Source organism: Zonotrichia leucophrys, chromosome 3, assembly GCF_028769735.1.
Source record: "Zonotrichia leucophrys gambelii isolate GWCS_2022_RI chromosome 3, RI_Zleu_2.0, whole genome shotgun sequence".
Lineage (NCBI taxonomy): Eukaryota > Metazoa > Chordata > Aves > Passeriformes > Passerellidae > Zonotrichia > Zonotrichia leucophrys.
The window spans coordinates 19309343-19330598 of record NC_088172.1 but is presented as its reverse complement, the minus strand read 5'-3'; the positions used below and the strand labels follow the sequence as shown (position 1 = coordinate 19330598).

The following is a 21256-nucleotide window of genomic DNA, read 5'->3' as shown; positions in this document are numbered from 1 at the left end:
ACCAGGTTGGAAAGAATACCAAGGATCACCTGGTTCCAACTTTCTTGGCAAAATTATTGTCTTGACCACACGGCCCAGCACCCTCTTACAAATCTTACAAGTGTCCAAGCTTGGGGAATCCACCACTTAGTTCCCTGGGGAGATTATATTCTCATTGTGAACATTTTTCCTCTTGTGTCAAATCATAATCTCCTCAGGAGTAATTTGTAGTCACCCCCCTTCACCTTTTCCTTGTGATTTCCTGTAAAAAGGGAGTCTCCATCTCCTACGTTGTTGTGGTTTGACACTGGCCAAATGCCAGGCACCCACAGGAGTCGCTCACTCACCCTCCCCTGCTACAGCTGGGCGGAGGAGACAAAAATAACAAAGGTTTCATGAGTGAGATAAGGACTGGGAGAAATATTTCAAGGGCAAACCAGGCTCAACTTAAGTTGCAAAGTGAATTACTAAAAAAATCAGAGAAGGATAATGAGAAGTAAAATAAGCCCTTAAAACATTGCTCCTGCCCCAGCCCCTTCCTCCTTCCCACTGACAGTGCAGGAAGACAGGGCATGGGACTTTGGTCAGTTCATCACCCGAGGTTTTCTTCTGCTGCTCAGGGAGAGAAGTCCTTCCCCTGTGAGGCCATGGAGTCCCTCCCATGGGAGACAGTTCTCCATGAACTTTTCTGGCATGGTTCTCTTCCCATGAGCAGCAGTCCTCCCAAAACTGCTGCAATGTGAGTCTCCCCCACAGGCAAGCAGTCCTCCCAAAACTGCTGTGACGTGGGTCACTCTTCCCTGGGGTGCAGTCCTCCAAGGACAGGCTGCTCCAGCCTGGAATCAAGGTCTCTCCCTCTCCATTTGGGCCTCCCACTGGATCACAGCCTCCTCCAGGCATCCACCTGATCCAGCATGGGCACCTCCCCCACGGGCTGAGAGTGGATCTCTGCATTCCCTGTGGATCCCCACGGGCTGAGGGTGGATCTCTGCATTCCCTGTGGATCCTCATGGGCTGTGGGTGGATCTCTGCATTCCCTGTGGATCCCCATGGGCTGCAGGTGGATTTTCAAATGCACTAATCTGAATGTATTGGGTAATCACACCAGTAATGCCTTTTAGGAAGGATGAAATTGCTTACACAGACAGGATGTAACTGTGAAAGCATACTGAATTTCAGCGGGAACTGCAGTCTTTAAAAAAAAAAGAGATGGAAAAGAAATGTGGGGTTTTTAAGCTGCTGAATTAATGTAAAAACAACATTGTTAGGAACAAATGCACAGGGCTTGATTTCACAGAGGTGGCTCTGAGTTACTGTGTTCAGCAAGGCACCCAGCCCCAGTGGGCCACTCAGACCTCCCCCTGTACTTGATCATTTCCTCTCACCTCCTTGCCTAGTTTGGCCAGTCAAGCCTCATTGATCCATCCCCTGAAATTCTACCAGGCTCTTCCTCTGAGCTCAAACAAAGCCTATTTCTCTTTCTGGTTTCAATCTTTCCTTGGAAACTCACTAAGCACTGGAAGTAGGGCATAGGGAGGTCCTTAAAGGTCAGAAGAGAGTGTGCAAGCCTTCAGCAGAGCTGATGGTACAACACATCCCTTGAGCATGGAGTGTCAGAGCAATTTTTGGAGCAATATGTGTATGTCAAGCGCACTTCTTCCTAAGAGGAGTCATGCATCAATGCCAAACAAACAAATCCTTGTAATAACCAGCATTGGCTGCAGTTTTGAAGGACTGAGTAAACTTGGAATTCTTTCCTCTTGACAGTTATGACAAGCAATACCAAAAATGCTTCAGTTAGGTCTGGGCTAAAAATATTTTTTGTGTTCTATTGAGATTTTAAATATTGTCTTCACTGTCCTGAAATCATTATTTTGCAGAATAACTGGGCAGCAAGAACATCCTCCTCATCCCAGGAAATCCAGTAGTTTGATAATTAGGCTTTCAAACAAGACAGGGGAATTCCAGCTTCAATCACACAATTCATATGACAATCTGACCCTCAACTTCCCTACTCAATAAGGATTTTAATCATAATGCTGGTGTGGGCTGAATTTTTCTGAAGATTTCTTCGGCATAAACGCCACTCTGAACAAATAATGTTATATTACTTGGGCCAGAAAACTGAAGAGTGACTAGTTGTGAATGGCCTATTTTAAGGTAGGGCTGATGAAGTCTCTACATTCTGTGAAAATGAGTTAATTATTTCTGTAAAATAAAAACATGAGTATGGTAGCTGGAGAAACAGTCTGCATCAGGGACCTGGATTTATTTTTTAAATTTCCAACCAGAGTGCTCTACCTACTGTATTGCCCTATCAGCTATTTTGGTTTCTCTACTGATGAATTTGCTATAAAGTGTGGCAAGCTGTAATAAGATCTATTTTGCAAGAGCAGCAATCCTAACGTGCAAATATCAACTTTTGCCTACTTAAAATTCTGTTGTAGTTAAGACTGGATGCAATTTTTTTTAACACTTCCCTCAAACACCACTTTAAAGGTGAAAGGGGGTCTGTGCACCTGCTCTGATTACATCTATAGTAACTTCACAGGGAATTCTGCAAACACACATTTTTAGGAAGGACTCATTCATCTTGGGAGTCTCACAAGCACATGCTCAGCCCCAGCAAGCTCCATGGCAGAGACCTCACTTCAGATGCGCAGTTCACACAGCGCAAAGACTGATTCCTTGTCACAAGCTTTTTAGGTAATCCATGGGAGATCCCCGCTGAAAGTTGCAGGTCCCAGAAGGGCTCAGGCCCTAAAAAAACCCCAAACAACAACAACAACAACCAACCAAACAAGAACCTAAAAGGACCTAAAAAAAAGGGTGTCCCCTTCAGCCCGAGTCAGGAGTGCAGCGGGCTGCCTCCGGGCTTCACGGCTCGGCCTCGGCACCCCAACACACGGCACCGTTCCACAGGGCAGCCTCGCTGCCACAGTCACCAGGGATGCCTCGGGGTTGCTGCAGGTAACAGGACAAGTACCAGCAAGTGACACTGTCCGTGTGCCACCTGCCGCACGCAGCACAGGGCCCGCGCCGAGGCGTTCCCTGGGCAGGCCGCTCCCTGACCCCTCTGCAGGGGCTCGCCCCAGCTACGCTGTGCCAGCTCAGTACCGCTGCCTCAGTACCGCACTGTGCGGTCAAATGGAGCCCAGCGGGGCAGAGGAAAGCACACAGTCCGCGCTGTTGTTGCTGGTAGCTGGGCAGCCAACAAGCAGCCCGGCCGGGATGAACGGCCAATGGCGGAGCGGGCGCGGCTACAAGAACGCCAGGCGGCAATAGAGGAGCCCCGGCGGCGGTGCCAAGGCGGGGAAGGGGCGGAGTGGCGGCGGTGCCATGGCGGAGAAAGGGCGGAGCGGCGGCGGTGCCGATGCCGGTGCCGTGGCGGAGAAAGGGCGGAGCGGCGGTGGCGGTGCTGCCATGGCGGAGAAGGGGCGGAGCGCTGTGCGGAGGCTGCTGGGGCTGCAGGAGAGGCTGCGCCGTGCGCGGCAGCCCGCCGAGGTACCCGGTCTGGCGGCCGAGCGTGGCAGCTGCTGGGCTGTTGTGAGAAATAGATGCTTCTGCTTGGTTTTAGCGGCACACAGCAAAGAGGAGCGGGGCCTGTCACGCCCTGCCTTGTTGTTATTCCTGGTCCAAGGAGGACTAAGCTGTTCTTGTGAAACAAGCGCTGTAGGGTGTCGGGGTGCTCAGTAGCTGTGAGGAGCAGCTAAGGGACGCCTGAGGCAGGCAGAGATGAGTGGGGAGCGCGATCAGAGCCGGTGCAGAGGCTGCAGCGGGCTTTGGAGGGGCAGAGGGGACCAAGGTGCAGAGGGGACACCCCCTCGGCTGTGAGGAAGGGAGGACACCCCCAGGCTGTGGGGCAGAGGGGACACCAAGGCACGCCCCGCTCTCTCTGAGCAGCAGCCGGCACTCCCAAGGAAATGGGAGCAAAGTAGCGTGTGCCAAATTGGCCTCAACGTTTTGTGAAATAATAAATTATATTTGACTGAGGATGGTGTATTCGAAATAGTGATGTGGTTTCTGCTTTTTTTTTTTTTTAATTCAATTTTTGGAGGGTCACATTCGCTTTGAAAATACAGGATGCTTTTATCTTTATGGGCTTCAAAGGCATTAAAACTTGATCGGAGTTCGTGGTTGGAGGCAGAGGGCAGCAGTAAAAATGGCATTGTATTTGGTAGTTGATGAGAATCTTAGCTATTAATCATGTCTACAGCGTGTTTTTAAAGTATGTGTGTATACATATAGAAGAAATACTGGTTTTCATAGCCAATAATGGCTTATATTCTTAAATTGTGATGTAGACAATATCTGTCTAGAATGCAAATATCTGTGTAGGTGCTTCTTAGAAGTTTTAATTTGCAGTTCAATGAGCCTAAGATTTCTTCCTATGCTACAGAAACGATTAGTTATTACAGTGTCTGAATTTGTACTTGGGATTAGTTTTGATACACTATTTGAACAAGAGGTAGCAAAGGAAAAGAAAATAATTCTAGAAGTAATAAGTTTTTAAGTAATCCCAAACCAGTAAGTTTCAAAGCATTCTAAAGGGAAAAATCAGAACAACTCTGTCTAATTTGGATTCATTGAGGGAGGAGATACAATGTTTTTATATGGCATAGCTTCACAGGCGCTGCATAAAATGGAGCTAATGGTGGTGCTGCAGCACTTCTGTCCCTGGTAAAACTGTCTAGTGAAACAGAAGTATTTATGGGTAACAGCCTGAGGAGTGGCAGGGAAAGTGAGAAACCGATAGCTGTAAATTGGCAGTCATGAAAGGTGCTCCTAACAGAAGTTGAATCTAACAAGAGAAATTATGTGGTTAGTATCTTTAAAGACAAAAAGGTGAGTTCTAGAAATTTGTGAAAAGGATTGCAAATCAATATCACAGATGTGTATGTAGGCTAGTGTTGTTGTTGTCAAATACTTCTGTTCCATACTGAGAATATTTAGCTTTGGATTTTTTAATATTGCTTAAAAGTTTTTGATAACCACAAAGAACATCAATTGCCTATTTCAAAAGCTTCCTGATGTGTGAGGTTTGATAGGTACCCACTGAGTTTTGGGAGAATTGACAAAGGAAAAACCAGTTATTGAATGATGCTTATGGTTCTAGGGAAAGTATGGAGAAAAAAGTACTGTGCTAGCATTAAAGGTCAGTGAGATGGTCTTCATTGACATTGATCATACAGGAATGATGCATGAGGTTAAGATTGTACCTGATGTAGAATTGAAGGGTGGTGCCGTGATCCATACCACTTCATGAGATGTTATGTAGATACATTCTGCCAAATCTGTCTCAAATTTTATTTGGCTGACACTAATTGTTGTGAATTAGTGTAGGCAAGCTTCAAGGCATCTGACTTGCTTCTGTATGGTGCTGATTAGAGCAGCAGTGGCATGGGCCTGATACAATACATGAAACTGATTTCAGCTGCACTCGCCAAAAATAAGTGCCAGACCTCAAAAGGAAACAATGTTGGGTTGTGGGTTTGTGGTGGTTTTTGGGGGGTAGGAGAGTGATTATGCATCTCTTTGTGACGTGATGCTGCTGAAACTTACTTAATTTAGAAGACAACAAACATTGTAGGGAAATGCTACCCAGACTGAAGTCATTTGTATGAAATGAAGTGAGTCCCTTCTAGAAACCAAATTTGATCGTGTGGTAGGCTACATTCATTTGAGCAACACATGTTTTACCATGGCTCAGTGGAAAGTCACAGCTAGGAGCTATGAATATAGGTCATTCAGCATAGGAGACTGTATTTTGGAAAGCATTGACTCAGAAAATGATTTGGAGCTCTGATGTATTACCAGTTGAGCATGAAATTGCAGTAGAGTGCAGTGGCTTATGGGGTAAATGCTATCTTTGGGTAGCTTAGCAGGGTTATGTTATTATTGCTATATAGCATTAGAGGGACAATTACAGGAATATTATGTCCTGTTCTGAGGACTGTTTTTAAAAACAACACTGGCCTAGCTGGAAAGATTATAAAATAGCCAGGAAAGATTATAAGATAGCCAGAGAATGGCTGTAGCTCTGGCTAGCATAACTTAATGAAACTAAAGAGCCAAGGTAAAGTGTGTGATTACTATTTACATTTATTTCTGTATTGTGTAAGATGATTGGAAGAAAGCTCCTTTAGTTAATAGATCATTAGATTTAGTAGCTAAACCAAAAACTAAGCAATTATTTTAGGTGAACAGCTGTGCTTGTTTTATTTGTTTTGAGAGGGTATTTGTTCAGGATTTTTTTTGGTTAGCTGAGGGCATAGGGATTATCTGCTTGGGACAGAGTTGGGTTTTTCTAAGGTGTTTTCCTCAAAGTCCTGGTATTCTTTCAAATGAGTTGTTACAGAAGAGAATAAGCTAAAGAATCATGTGGATCTCTGTGCAAGGGAAATGCAGCTATTGAGTGAAGAGAGAGAGAAAAGAGGAGTTACTATCGAGAAATGTTATCAGTCAGGACAGATGGTTAGTGAATCCCATCCTTCCTGAGGTTCCAGTCTCAGAGGGGAAAATAAGAGGAGACTACAGCACTTGGATGAAGGATGATGGAGCAACACTGGTGTAGTGGGAAAGACCAAACCCAGTGCACCTGGCAGCTGTTGGTACCACTCTGCTTTCAGTTTTGGCTCTGGAAAATTCTGTTTGCTTACATGCTTCTTTCCCATTGCTTATTACCATTGATCTCTGCTTTCCAAATTCCAGCCTGCTTTCCCTTCTTCCCTGCATCTTTGCTTGCTTTTGTTCCTCCTGTCATCTTTGCTTTTGTCTCACACCACGATGTGGGTGCCAGCTCTCAGTTTGTCCATAAGGCTTTGCCTGTTTATATTGCATGAAGACCTAGGTCTTGGTTTTTCTTGGAATGTATTTTATGGGAAAAAACCCTGTTCTATAGGGTTTTGATTGTTCTTTATAAATCAGTATTTAGGAATTATGTAGACTAGTTTAGGAATTGTATATGAAGATAAATTTTCTTCAAAATTTTTCTATGAAGTTTACAATCTCTTTTAAAGTAGATAGTTTTTCCATGAGGATATAGCTGATAGTGATATGTGAGGTAAAACAGTCTGAAAACCAGTGGAGGGTTACATATGTATTGTGTGTATATGGAAGGTCTTCCCTGAAGAAATTGCTAGATCCAGTCCAGTGAGATAAGGGCCAGATAGGCCACAAATGCTGTGGTGAAAGAAATGGTTAGAGAAAGATCCCTTGATAGTCAGTCTTTATTTTGTTTTTGAGGGCCTGCTCAGAACAGACTTCATCATTTTGCCTTATTTTATGCAATAATTATAATGGCATACTATATATAGGTATTAGGACAACAAAGTTGGTGTTTCAAGCAAGCTCTGGTTTTGGTGACAGACTTTTCTGTATCTTGTGGATCACAGTATACCTTTGTCCAAAGCCCAATATATAATACTGGAGCTTTGTATTTGTGCTTTGTCTTTGGTAGAGAAATGACAGATCTCTAGCAAATAGGATAAACACAAAGTTTCCCTGCTGCTACAGATGCTTGCCACAAATTACATTTGCTTATTTTCTGATTGTTTCTGTAAGTAAGTTTGGTTCTACATCCCAAGAACTTGGAGATGTGTGATTCCTACTGGCAGGCTGGATGCAGCCATTTACTTTGTCCAGGTACAGAACAGAGTCTTGTACTAGTCCTGCACGTGCAGAGCTGCTGATTGCCCTGCAGCCTGAGTGGTTGGTATCACTTCTAAAAACCTTAGCAGTGTGTCTGATCCACTTTTTCTGTTTTTTTTTAAATGAAACAGTGTTTTTTGTCTTAGTTTTCCAAATGTGATACACATTTCAAGTAACCAAAATGAGCAATGTGGTCTGTAGTTTAGAAGACTTTGAAAGTTTTGTTTTTCATTAAAATGTGTTGACTGCTTTTGAACATGCTTGTCATCTAGGTACTTTTGTAATTTAGCCTGTTGGTTTGAAGTTGTATGAATAGTAATTGCCTGCTTCCTGAATTTTTTCTTCTGAAATAAACTTGGCTTTATGAGTTAACTTAGTCCAAAATCCATCAAGAGAAACTATTCAAAACCCTTATTCTCTGTATTTTGATGAAAACATCCCTTAGTATTCTTCCACAAATAGGTTTGTCTCTGGCAAAGTAAATGGGATTTATTCCCAGTGGTTTGCATTGCTTGATTTTCTAGACATGTTAAATATCCCAATCTAACATGTCAGCAGTGGGTTACTTCCTTTTTCATTGCAAAATAAATTTAATCAATGAGGATATAAATTTTTTTAATTAAATAAAAGTGAACTAACTTGACACTGATCATCTCAAGCATTAAAAACTATGTCAACCTTGTGAGCAATTACAATTTTTCTTGGGGATTGCCTTATTTTAAGATAAGCAGAACTTCATATGGCTTTTGTGCTGGTTCTGAAATCTTGGTGAGGAAGCTTTTTTTAAAATTAATTATTTTATTTAATTTGTTTTTAGGTGTCCTGCCATTTTGTAGCCAGCTGAACTTTTTGGGAGAGATTTTATTTGTTGCCTCTGGTCCTAGCTGTATGTTTTACCTTGTCTCACAATTTGCCAGGCTGTGAAGCATTTCTGCTGTGCTTGTTTAGACCCAGAAGCACTGTTTCAGGGTGGAAGATTTACAGAAGAGCTGCATGCCAGGCATGTAGTTAGATCCCACTGAACACAATGAAGATCAGTGTCAAGTGTGGGATTCCACTACTCAAATGCATTGTGGGAGCAATGAGACTTAGAGCAGCAGTAGAGCAATATATCTCTGGAGTGCAACTTGCAAATTGTTTCTTTGAGCTTGCTATTCATTTTTAGTACCTCTTCCACCTCCTGCAATGCCTTTTCAGAAACAGTATCTAATAGAATAAATGACAGTTCATTGGTTATTTAAATTAATATAGCTGCTTTTGTTGCCAGAAGATTTCTGGGTAGTGTGTTTTGTGTTCCTGCTGTTACACTGAGAAGTGTCAATGATCTGAAACACTTGACTAGTATTTCAGGCTTTGTGAAAGCCCTCTGAAATGCTGCTATTTCAGTTGTGCATTAATTCTGTCATCTCTGTAGCATAGCTCCACGTGTGTGGTTGGCAGTGTTTTAGTGTCCACACTAAATTGGGGAATGCCATTCTTAAACAATGACAGAAAGATAAGACAAATTTGCTGTGTATGGTTAGCTGCAAGGCTCTGGGGTGCTGTATGCTACCCATTGCCAAATAAATTGGGTTATACTGCTGTCAAAATTTATACTCGGCTCATAAATGTGACTTCTTTGTTATTAAAACACTTCTCATAGAAAGATGAGCATTTTGTACGTGAAAAAACTTTCCTGCTTTTATGGAAGTGTTGAGTTTGCTAACAGGTGTAAGCTTTGACAGTGGAAAAGAAAACAGTTGTTCTAGCTCGAGCTTGTTTTGTTAAAATTCAAATTGCAGTTATATTTTCAACACCTTCTTTTGTGCAGTCTGGGCTTGCACCAGCTCTGTTGTCCTTTCTTGGCCTGGATTGATGGAGTAGTGCTGCTGACTGAGAGGCTTGCTGGTTTTTGCTTGGTGGCTTTGCACAATGCAGCTTTTGCACTGGCTCTGTGGCAAACGAGGGCCACTGCCACAGCATGAGTAGGCAAATATGTCTAGCCTCTACTACTGTGTTACTGATATTTACTGTAATCTCTGTAGCAGTAATTTCAAACTACTTACTGGATTTTCTGTTGTTACTGAAATTGAGGGGTTGGCAGGACTGTACTGGTTCACAGCACTGACTGCAAACACTGCTTGATGTGCAGTAAAGGAGTGCTTATGTTTTCCAGGAGTTACGGAATGTTCCTTTTAACACTGTTGTGTATTTTTGGGTTAAATATGTGAATGAGGATGAGAAGAACAGAGTAAGATTTCCAAGTATTTGTTTAAAACAATAAATCTGATGTTTCCTTCCAGATTATAAAAACACTTAAGGTATTACAAGGTTTGGATTTATCACTGGATATTTTACTGGTAAGTGATCAGTAATAATACATTACACTCTTCTATAGTGAATTACTATGTAAATGCCAAGAATGTGCATTTGTAGAAGTAGTGAACATGTTTCATTTTACAATTTTAAATTTATATCCTGTTTGGTTAGATTAATTTCCCAAAAGCTGGTCATCCAGTTTGATTAATGCAGTATTATGTCAACAGTGATAGAACTGAGCACATAGAGGACACTTTGCTAATCAGGATGGCTTCTTTTCAGTGTAAAACTGCCTTTAATCAATGCTTAAAGCAAATACAGGTGAACCATTCTTTAAGTCAGTTGTCTAACTCTCCCATCTTTCATTAGCAGCTCAAAGGTAGTTTCTTGCATTTAAGGAGGAGGAATCCCCAGTAATGATTCTATCCTCATCCAAGCTGCATCCTGTCAAATTCTATATTAGATATTCTCACACTGGTCGGTGAAGCTTCTAGCTATTATAAGCAATGTGTCTGTGTTTTGAAAAGAAGAAAAATGTTGGTTTTGTTACAGTTGAATTCTTTGAAGAGTAAGAGGAAAAATATAGTTGCCAAGATATTTGAATGGTCTATTCAGGTAAAGGCATTTGTCTGCCTAGGCACAGGCAGACTTCTACTGAAATGAAGCAATATTTATTTTGTTTTCCAATAAAAATGCATAATGTCACATTGCAATTAGTGCTTTAAAATGACAAAGGGTTTCTGCAGATGATTCATGTTCCCAGAATTTTTGCATGCTTTGTAATGGGACAGACTTTGATGGAAGCCTTCAAGTCAAATAGAGGAAAGTGATGTCTTACAGCAGAGGGCTCCACATATTTTAATGCATTTGAAGAACATAAATAGCTTTATGAAGTAGTCCCACCAGGATTCTTCCATCTGTTTGCAATGACTGACTTACCAAATCAGGTTGCTCAAATTATATACAAGCTAAATATACTTGAAGTGAATTTAAAGAAGCCCTTTCTGGAGGCGGAGCTGTTTATGTGGGAGTAACGTGTATAGCTCAGGCTTGGCAGGAGTATAGCTGTTAGCAAGAGCATTCACAGGTTGCAGTGAACCTACTCAATTCCATATTTTGCCTCATCTTAAAAGTGAGGGCTTGTGAATCAGATATTTATTGATAATACATTGTTAAAATCACCTGTGATTCTACAAATGCTCGAAGTCTGCAAGATATTTTTGCTTAAACAAAACACACTCGAATGAGACTTGAAGACACAATGGTACTGTGAAAAGAACTCTGCTGCTCTGACCCCTCAACCCTGTACTGCTGGTTGAGATGTATTTTATATTACCCCATGCCCAACATATATGCTTTCTAATATGCTCAAATGTACTTCATAAGCCTAAAGGAAATTTGAATTGATGCATGTTGTGGGCTTAAGCCTTTGAGAGAAGTGAAATTCCTGAAATATGTACATTTAAAGGAGGAAAATTACTTATCTCAGTTTTATGAATTAAACATTCATTTTGTTCCCCATATTTGGTTATAAATAACTACTTCCTTCATTTCTGTTTGCAGTATAAAGAGGGCATTTATTCTCTGGCTGCCATAGGACTGTTCTGAATACGAGGCTAATACTGTTTGTAGCAGTTGCAGAGGAGGTTTTATTTGGGAGGAGAGTTGTGATTTATTCTCCCCATCTTTCTTGCACTATCTTCAACAGGAAACTGGCATGGACAAAACAGTTAAAAGTTTTAGGGAACATGCCACTGCTGGGAATGTAGCTAAAAGTCTGTTAAAACAGTGGAAAAAGCTTATTTCTCCAGAAAGTAAAAGGTAGGTGTGAACTTTTTTATTTGAATTTAATTATATCGTAGTGTAATTTGAAAATACAGATTGGAAACTTAGGAAGGTGTTTGGAATGACACATGTATGTTGAATGTGGTGGTGTTGAATTGAAATGTGAATTGAGAGAATGCAGCTGTAAAATATGAGGAAAACAATCAAACCATTATTGGTCAACTAGCCAGTTGGTACTCTGACTTCAGCTGGTTTTTGTGACTGGCACAAGTTCTTAGGTCCCAGCTGGTGCAAACAGACTAAACCATGATGGGCACTGCTCTGCACTTGAGGAAGTTGGGAAACTTGCTCTTTCTTCCCAGAGGTGGTGGTTAAATGAGGCAGCTCTCTAGTGATGTGGTTGTATAGAGGTTTTTCTTGTAATGTTCTTGTGGACTGAGAGGGCCTTCCAACACTGGAGGAGGCACAGTGAAGAGATGCAGTTTCTTCTGAGACTGAAACAGCCACCACTGCCATGGCCAGGTCTGCTCTGCTTTAGAGAGTTCCAAACAGCTGAGCTGAGAAAGCCAAGGGAATAGTTTGACTAAAAAGTGTGTTTTAAATCTGAAAATGTTCAAATGACAGAGAAGTAAAATACTAGAATCTGTGATAAGCAAGTCATAAAGGCTGACCTGTTAATCTATTTCACCTACAGAACATGTTGTAAATTTTTCTGACTCCTAGTTATTTCAAGCACCATGTCTTTGTTATAAAGCACGCAGGGAAGCTTTGTGAAAAGTGGTATCCAGCATGTTATAAGCAGATAGTACTGCCAGGTTTATGTCCCTACTCCCCACTTGTTTTGCTATCAATTCTTGTTTCAATATTTAGCAGTGCTGGGCCCAGGAGCTCTGTGATTCTGTACTGATAATGGAAGAATAAGAACACAGTGCAGAACTAAGTTCTGAGCTTTGGGAAACTATGATACATGGTGTGATTTTATGCTTTCAGTTTTACTAATATTGGAAAACCAGATTGTTTAAGAATTTAGCATCAGCTACAGAATGGAATGTAATTTTTTATTGTTGCAGTGATCACAGGGGAAGAAAAAATAATGAAAAAGAAAAACGTGAGATGAAATCTTCTGTTTCCCAGGAGATTAAGCCTTCAGAGAAGCCTGAAACATCTGTCCCAGCCTTTACAAGTTCCAGCAGTGCTCCCATTAGTTCAAAGCTGAATAAGGAGCATATTTGTAATGAAAAGACCCATCAAAGTACAAATTCTGAGTCTCCAAAAGAATGTGATGATAAAGTATGTAACAGCAGTGGTTCTAAGCATGCTTCCCAGGGTACCAATTCTCAGGCTAAAGAAAGTGAGTTCAAAGGGAGCACCTCCACAGAGAGAAAGAAAATTTCAAAAAAGCAGCCTTCCTCTGCAGCCAATGAAGGCTTATTGTGCCTGAAAGAAAATCCTAGTAAGGATGCTTCCAAACAGAGAAATCCTAAACGTGTGAAGAAACCAAAACAAAATCATGTCATGAAAGACCAAGCCAAATCATCTAGTGATGAGGAATTTGAACCCCCTACTATGTCTTTTGAATCTTATCTTACTTACGATGAGGTTACCAACAAAAGAAAGAGAAAAGCTTGTTCTACAGGTGCACGGCCAAAAAAGTGCAGTAAAGAGAACAGCTCATTACTACAAAAAACTTCAAAACTTTCTCAGGCAAAAGAGGGAGTTGAAAATGTAAAAAAATGTGAGAGTGATCAATCAGAAACTCCAAGTAAAAAGGTAAATCACTACAGGGTTGAGATAAAAGCAGATAAACGGCAGACAAACAAGTGCTTTAGACTTTTAATTTCACTGAAATTTATCTGTGTTTTTTTTAAGGAACAGGTTGCATGACCCTGATGTATCAGCTGCATTGCAATTGCCAATAATGACAATAATGGGTAGAAAAGAGATACAGTTTTAAATTTAATTACTTGTATTTTTAGCATTGTTTCCAATATTACTATGGTGTTTGATCCTTACCAACTAATCTGCATTTGACTTGCAAAGTGCAAAGTGAGTTACCTTTGGAAAGATGTCCACCTTATTCTTTCTTGACCATCCTGGTTTGTGGCTGCTACAGATCTTTTTGTATAGAACAGTCCTTTTGTCAGATGCTATGGTTCTTTAATAGTGAATGTTAATGTTTGCAGTGGAACTGAACATTCTTTAAATGCATTATTGCATATAACACTATATCATACATATAATACTCTGAGCTGTCCTAGTGTCTTGAAATGCAACAAGCTTAAGTAACTCCTCTGCGGAAATGTGTATGCAAAAAAATGTTTTAATTATACCTTTTAAATGGAGACCTTTTGTGCACTGAAAATTAGGGTTATCTTCAGATTTATATCTTCACTGCGATGTGAAAGCTTTAGGCTTTTTTTATTATGGAAGATCTGCAATCTGAATGTGGGATCTTCTGTCCCAGATGGGGAAGTATTAATGTAGAGGCTTATGTATGGTACTCTAACATAAACTGTTTGAGGAAAAACCTCAGATATTCAAGCAGTTGTGAAAAGTTACTATAGATACTTAAATGAAGTGCAGGGAATGTAAATTTTGGGCTGTAAGTGCCTGACTTGCAATTGGAGGACACCCGAGATGCAATTTAGATGTTGATGCATTTGTAGGGATGCTGATCCATTTGTAGGGACCCATACTTAACATGCTGCTGCATCTTTAGGTCCCTTTTTAGGGAGTTAGCTGTGAATGTTTTAGGCTGAATGGCTTACTGAGTGTGGTCTAGGAGACTTGATAGGACTAGGTGTAAAGCTGTTTCTTGTCGTTTAGAATTATGCCTTTTTCATCTTGCAGTTTTGCCTTATTTGCTGCATGCCTCAGTAGAGATTTATCTGAAAGCTCGTTAGCTCTGCATACCTACTCTGTTCTTTAATCTTTCTGTGTGCTAATTGCAGATGTCCCAATAAGTTCCTTCTGTGGTATAGTCTTGGTTAGTGGAGTATGAAAGGATATACTGCAAAGTAATCCTGTGAATAAATGTTAGTGTAGAAAAGCAAGAATTCTAGTTATCCTAGTTAATCTTGGGATTTGCATAAATGTTTGGGGGTTTATGTAGCTTGTTTTAAGCCTGGTTAACCCCAAATTTGTAATATTGAAGCAATCTTTCCTTAATTGTGCACAGGCCAAAGTGGCATCCCTCCAAGAGCTTCTTAATACTCCACTACCTAAAACTCTGCCAGGCATCTCAGAATCATCTCCCCCATATGCTGCAGACTTTACAGGTGAGTAATACACAAGGCCGATAAATGGGAAATAGTGCAGATGTTTATAGCTCTGCATAGAAATGTTTTATCCCCTTTTCCAATAAACTGTATTAGCTCATCAGTCCGTGGCAAAGAAGGGCCTCACTTCCTCATCTGTAGAAACTCTGTTGAAGCTGAAGGGAGTTACAAGGCCTTCCTTCTAATGGCTTACTGAGGAAAGTTACAACAGACTTAGACAAGGCATAAACCAAGTGGCTCTTCTACAGGCTCCGTTTATCTTTACTCATGTCTATACTTAGAGCAGGCAAAGCCGTAGCAGAAATGATCTTAGGTCAAACAAATATGAGGCACTAGGTCCAGCTTTGGCATAGGAACCATTAGTATCATTATAGGTAGGTGACATGAAGTGCCAGTGCTTCCCCTAGCATCTCATGTGACTTCTAACAACTGGGGTCTTGAAACATTGCTACTGCTATTGAAGCTTCTGGCTTCTCTGAGATAACTCAGAATGATTAGTGAAGTTCTGTGGATGGGTAACAGAGCAATTGAGATGTGAATACAGTTCATGTAGACTGGATATAAATAATGCAGGGCTGGTTTGAGTTGGTGCAGCTCACTTGCAGTGTACATCTTGGAGTTAAGATGATGGTGAATGGACTTCTGCAATTTACAATACATGCAAGGGTCCCATGCTGTCATGCAGTAACTTTGTATTAAGAAAATAATTTGTATATGTAAGTAAAAGTCATTTATGTTTATCTCAGAGCTGAATGTTTAAAGCCTGGTGAAACCTGCCTGATGTTTTGCTTGCAGCATTCACAGTACCTGCTGTAGAAGCACCCCAACAAGTCAGTGAGATAGTTCAATTCACAGGGCAGAGACTGAACTCCAAAATGCAAGTTTACTCTGGCTCCAAGGCAGTCTGCCTTTCCAAGATGCTTACACTGTACGAGCAGTGTGTCCGTGTGCTTCACAACAATATTGAGTGTGAGTACTTCAGGGGATTTGTAGCACTTGTGACTCTAAGGGTATGAGATTATTTCTCCATGCCAACTACTGGCCTACTAAAATGTATTGTCCCTCCCTACAAATGGTGACTTGGAGCAGGATGAAAAGCACTTGCAGAAATGGATTGATGACTGTGCTAAAATGTAGCTTTGTTTTGCAAGCTTACAAATTTTAAAGGTCCAAGTTTACTTAAAATAATGTCTTATAAATGATAAACTAAAAATTCTGCCCTTCCATCCCCATGTTTGTTGTGACCAAGACATTCTTCATTGCATTGGCAGAGGAAGAAATTATGTATATCAGTAAAGATGGGGCAATTACTATTCAAAGATACTTTATCCTTCCTCAAGTATAACTGCTAGTCAGTATGGAACTGCTGACTTATAAATATTTTCAAAGCCTGGCATAGGATGTTGTGTTAGTGCTTGCTAAAATTAACTTGTATTTTTTTTTTAGCTGAGTGGTGTTACCCACTGAGTAAAATAAGTGAGATACTGAAAGTACTGTCCTCTTTTGTAGTGCTACAAGAAGCAGGAGGTGTGCCCTTTGAAATTCTTGAGCCTGTGCTAACACGTTGCACACCAGAGCAGTTGTTTCGAGTAGAGAAATGTAATCTGGTAAATTCTGCCTTGTTAAATTTGGTAAACCACAGAGTTCCCTAACTTCATGGGCTGCACTGGTTTTCTATCTTGCATACTAATTTATTTGAATTCAGCTGTCATTATTAAGTCCCCCTTTCTGAAGTTTCAAACATGCAGGAGAATTACTACTGATGACTAAGTGAAAGACAGTGTGTATACAAGAGTTTCTGATAGTAAGAAAGAAAAAAGATGACCATAGTATTTACCAATGAAATACCTGGGAAAGTCAGAAACAACTGTATTCAAGTTACAAAACATTAAGCCTGCAACACATATCAGTCAGGAAGTAGCTGCTGTGAGATTGCATGTATGTGGTAGATTTATCTGCACTGTCAGGACCTGAGCTCCATGATGCACTTGGACATTGATATTCTGAGTGTGCAGTCCTTTGTAGGGCAAGTTAGCCTTTCCTCTGTGTGCCTCAAGTTGAGAGCTGGAGTGGCCTGGGCCTGTGCTGCAGACACAAGTCTGGCCTGTAACTGTGCTCACAGACTCCAGCTCTGCTGCTTGAAGCTGTGTCATTTCCAGGCTGCAGTCAGTGTCCCTGCATGGTATTGCCACGGTGTGGGTACCTGGGTCAGCACACGTGGTGGGATTTGCTCTGCACCTTCTTCCACCAAAGGTTTGGGTTGTGTCTGCAGGCTCAGAGAATAGGTACTCTTGAAAATGTTATTTTTAAATCTCTGATTTAAGATGTCTGTGCTTTAAATTAGATGTTTATAGAAGAGACTGACCACTTGTGGAAGAAACACTGCCAAAGAGACTTTAAAAATGAGAGCCTTCTGGAATATGAGTCTTGGCGTGAAATGTACTGGAGACTGTTTAATCAGAGAGAAGAAAAACTGAAGATCCTTACAAAAAATATTCTTTCAGCTCAGTCTGAGAAACCAAAAGGTAAAATCTCTGATTAGCTTTACAAAACCCCTTGACAATATGTTTGGTTTAGTGATTTCTTTGCAGTGAGTACTAATGCTGTACTTCCAGGAGAAATCATCAAGAGCAAACACTGTTACACTTAAAATGAAATTTGCTTAAAAATAAACAGATGCATTAATACAATACATTGGTGTATCCTGCAAATATTATGCATTAGACAAATCTTACCTTACTGGTTGGACTAAGGATTCTTAGCTGCAATGCAAAGAGTTTTGGACATTAAGGATGTGAAAAGTCATGTATCCTCTGCTCCTTGCTTTTATATTAGGCAGGCAAGTAAAAATGGCTTATGTGATTGGGGCAGCAAAACCAGCCAGGAACATTTGCCGACAGCATGAAATCCATGGGGCAGCAGGACCTGTCATCCAGCTTCATCCCACAGGGAAGTGCAAGTAAGTGCTATGTACTATGCTTTTGAGTTTGTGTCTTTCAGTTCAAAATTATACTTGTAAAATAATTTTCAAGTTCTGCATAACTCTATTTACTTTCCTTTTTAAAGTGTCTAGTAGCTAGAAACAAACTTTAAGTCTTGTGTACTCCTCGGCCATGTGTGCATTGTCATTGCACATTTCTCACAAGTGCCAGTGAAGTCACTGTCCCAGCTGGAGTGTAAGTGGATGCTGTTTCTTTTCTCCAGATTGCACTAAAGCTGCTTGGCATCCTAGGGCAATTCCATTGTTGATGTTTTGGGTGTATTAACCTGCCTAGTAGCCTCACGTGTTCTCCTGCTTTGATAAAATCCCAATCAGCTGCTTGGTGTGATACAGCTGACCAGAATGAACCTCAGGAACTTTAATACTTTTTTTCCCCTGTGAATTTCAGAAGCTGAGTCAAACAAACTTGCTGCTCAAGGTGGTTGTAAGTATGGGTTAGGAAGAGCAGCCTGGATGTAAGAATTTTCTTAAACTCAGCTTTTATACCAGATAAATTTTCATAACTGTGCCTTCAGCTGGTGAGATTTGGAAGGTTCTTTCCATATTGTTGCTATTTCCATTGAAAAGATAGTCCTTCACCAAGGCAGTAGCTTAAGGCACTTTGAGATTTACTTTTGCTTTCAGCTGCTCTGTGGGAGGTTGATTCTGTATTGTGACAGACCTGCCTTTCCAGTTTGTGTTTCAAGTACAATAGCATACAAGTACATATGTCCTTTGTGCTCCAGTAATCTCTGGACCAGTAGATGAATGATGTAGACCAAGCCTTGCATGATTTTTTTCTCAGACATGAAAGAAGTTCTAAGAAAGTCATTGGTTTGCCTTCTGGAGAACCAAAGGGTTTGTTTAGGCACAGTGAGTTAAACAATGAGTTAAACTTCACTGCTTTGACCTGTTGGTTTTTTAAGCTGCAGAATTTGTATAGCTGAAATTCTCACTTGAGAAGCTGGTCTTGCAGGAGCTAAACAATCCTGCTAAGGATTTGTGTGCAGACATGCAGCTCCTTAGCAGGCTGCTGTTCTCACTCAGGGTGCAGTGGTGCTGAGTGCTGGCAGAATGCTCAGTGACTGGCTCTGAGGAGCACAGGGCTGGACATTCTGGGTGACATTGTGCTGACACTGAAATGCTGTGTTGGGTTAATGGTCTTTAGCAGGAGGCACCAGCTCTGTGTATGGATCTGCCTCAGTCCTTGTCTAGCTGATTGAGGATTCCAACATGATGTTTAGTTAGTTACTGTGCCTTTTGCTAGTCAGATACAAAAGTTGTTTTTAAACATTTGCCCTCATTTTCTGTCAATGAGTCAGTTAGCAGTTCAGCTGTGTTCAAAGAGGAAAATAAACACAAGGTTTATTTTGTGCAAACTAGAGCACAGGGCATTATGAATCACAGTGGTATTGCTGGCCATTTTGATTTGTCACAGACTCTGATTATTTGACTTTAAAGACTAATAGGAGACATGAAATCTTATAAATGTAATATTTGTTCAACAATTAAAATGGAAAAGATGGTCGTCTGTAATCCCTTCTAACCTGAATTAACCTATGACTTTGAAATGTATAAAGTCTCTTAAATGTACCAAATCAAGCTGTTGGTTTTGATTTTTTTTTTCAAAATGAGCCAGAGCAAATAGTAGTTTGATATTAAACACTAACTTTTTTCTTAACTTGCTTGTTTTAAAAGAACAGAGATTCCAGAAATGAGAGACAGAAATAACACATTATCAAATCTGATATGTGCTGGCACTAGTAGAAGTTCTAGCTCAGGTGTCATGATTCAAGATGGAAAGAAGCCTCCCAAAAGTAAGTAGCATTTCCTAAGATGATCAATTTAATTGTTTTAACCTTCTGCCTAATTTTAAGTTGCTCATAGCTGTAATACTAACTGGTCTCTTTGTTTTGTTGTTATTGAAGAAATAGCACCAATCATGAAGAAAGCATTGAAAGCACTGAGGAGTAGAGTTGGACAATGATAAAATGAGGCTGTGTATTTGAAGCTTATTTGATGTGACTGTATGTATATTATGCTACAGTGAATGAAAGTAATGTCCATGTAAGCACTGTTCAATTTGCTTTAGTTAAAATAGTTCTGAAAAATTGCATGAGTGAATAATAAGCAATAAATACTGAAACCCCAGAGTCCTTTCATACTGCTGCATTCTTACTTGATTTGGAATAAGGTCAGTACACACTAATGACAAATCAGTTTATGTGAACCCTTATAGGTGATGTATTTATGAGTTTAAGCTGGTGAAGGGTCTGGGGCACAAGTTTTGTAAGAATGGCTGAGGGAAGGGGGTGATTTAGTGTGGAGAAAAGCAGGCTGAAGGGAAGACCTTATTGTTCTCTATGGGTACCTGAAAGGAGGTTGTACACGGGTTGATCTCTCCTCCCAAGTTACAGGACAAGAGAAAATGGCCTCAAATTGCACAAGTGAAGGTTTAGATTGAATATTAGGAAAAATTTCACTGAAAGGGTTGTCATCATTGGAACAGGCTGCCCAGGGACGTGGCTGTGTTGTCATTCCTAGAGATTTTTAAAAGACGTGTTGATGTGGCATTTGAGGATTAGAGTGCTGGATTAACAGTTAGACATTGAGCCCAAACAATTCTGTGATTCTATGATTGTATGTAAGTGTGGAGATGAAAGAAAACGTGGAATACCCTGATCTGCTACTCTGAGTCTGTCATGAAGAGGCCTAGCTCAAAACCTCACAGCCAGTTGTCTTAAAGTAAGGAAGCTATTTGGTCATGCATGGCTGTCCTTTCAAGAGTTAGGGACTGCTGCAATTTGGGATTGGTCTATGAATGGGTTTTGTTTTAGAAATGAGATTTCTTTGTAGTTTCTTTTTCTAAACCAGTTCATTTGCCTGAATTGTAAGCCTGACTTTGCCTTGAAGGCATGCCTTAGAAATGGAGGAGCTCTATCAAATGCACTCAGTAGTTGCAAGTAGGTCTCATTTCTTCCTTTGTACTTCCATAGGATTTGGCATTTTAGAACTCCTTATGAAGCACAGGGTAAGGTTGTCATGAAACCTTTGAGTTGATGTCTCTTACTCAAAACACCTTATGTGTGAATTTCCTCATCCTACATGTTAGGTACTACAGGTAGATTACAAAAATACTGCTACTAAAAATGGCTTTTACAGCCATTAACTTAGTCACCCATACATAACACCTTGTGCAAATGCCTTGTTTATACAGGTGTGCTGTTGTGTTGTGGGTTTTTTCCTTGTGTTACAGTGGCAGTAAAAAGAAGGGAAGTTGAAAACA

General features: G+C 40.6%; 1 protein-coding gene across 1 annotated transcript; it reads left to right on the top strand.

The window, feature by feature from the left end:
• Positions 1–3296: 3296 nt before the first annotated feature.
• Positions 3297–20121, top strand: LOC135446347 (elongin-A-like). The gene is made up of 11 exons (XM_064710122.1): positions 3297–3483; positions 9912–9968; positions 11636–11748; positions 12783–13482; positions 14891–14990; positions 15786–15959; positions 16500–16597; positions 17335–17515; positions 17826–17949; positions 19669–19787; positions 19899–20121. The coding sequence occupies exons 1-11, from the start codon at positions 3319–3321 to the stop codon at positions 19955–19957; spliced, it is 1890 nt and encodes a 629-aa protein (XP_064566192.1). The 5' UTR covers positions 3297–3318; the 3' UTR covers positions 19958–20121.
• The last annotated feature ends 1135 nt before the right edge of the window (positions 20122–21256 follow it).

Excerpts from the sequence above, each read along its gene's own strand:
- LOC135446347 (XM_064710122.1), top strand. The coding sequence starts at position 3,319 with ATGGCGGAGAAAGGGCGGAGCGGCGGCGGTGCCGATGCCGGTGCCGTG. Across the intron at positions 13,483-14,890 it reads CAGAAACTCCAAGTAAAAAG|GCCAAAGTGGCATCCCTCCA; the intron begins GTAAATCACTAC and ends AATTGTGCACAG. Across the intron at positions 17,950-19,668 it reads CATCCCACAGGGAAGTGCAA|AACAGAGATTCCAGAAATGA; the intron begins GTAAGTGCTATG and ends TTGTTTTAAAAG.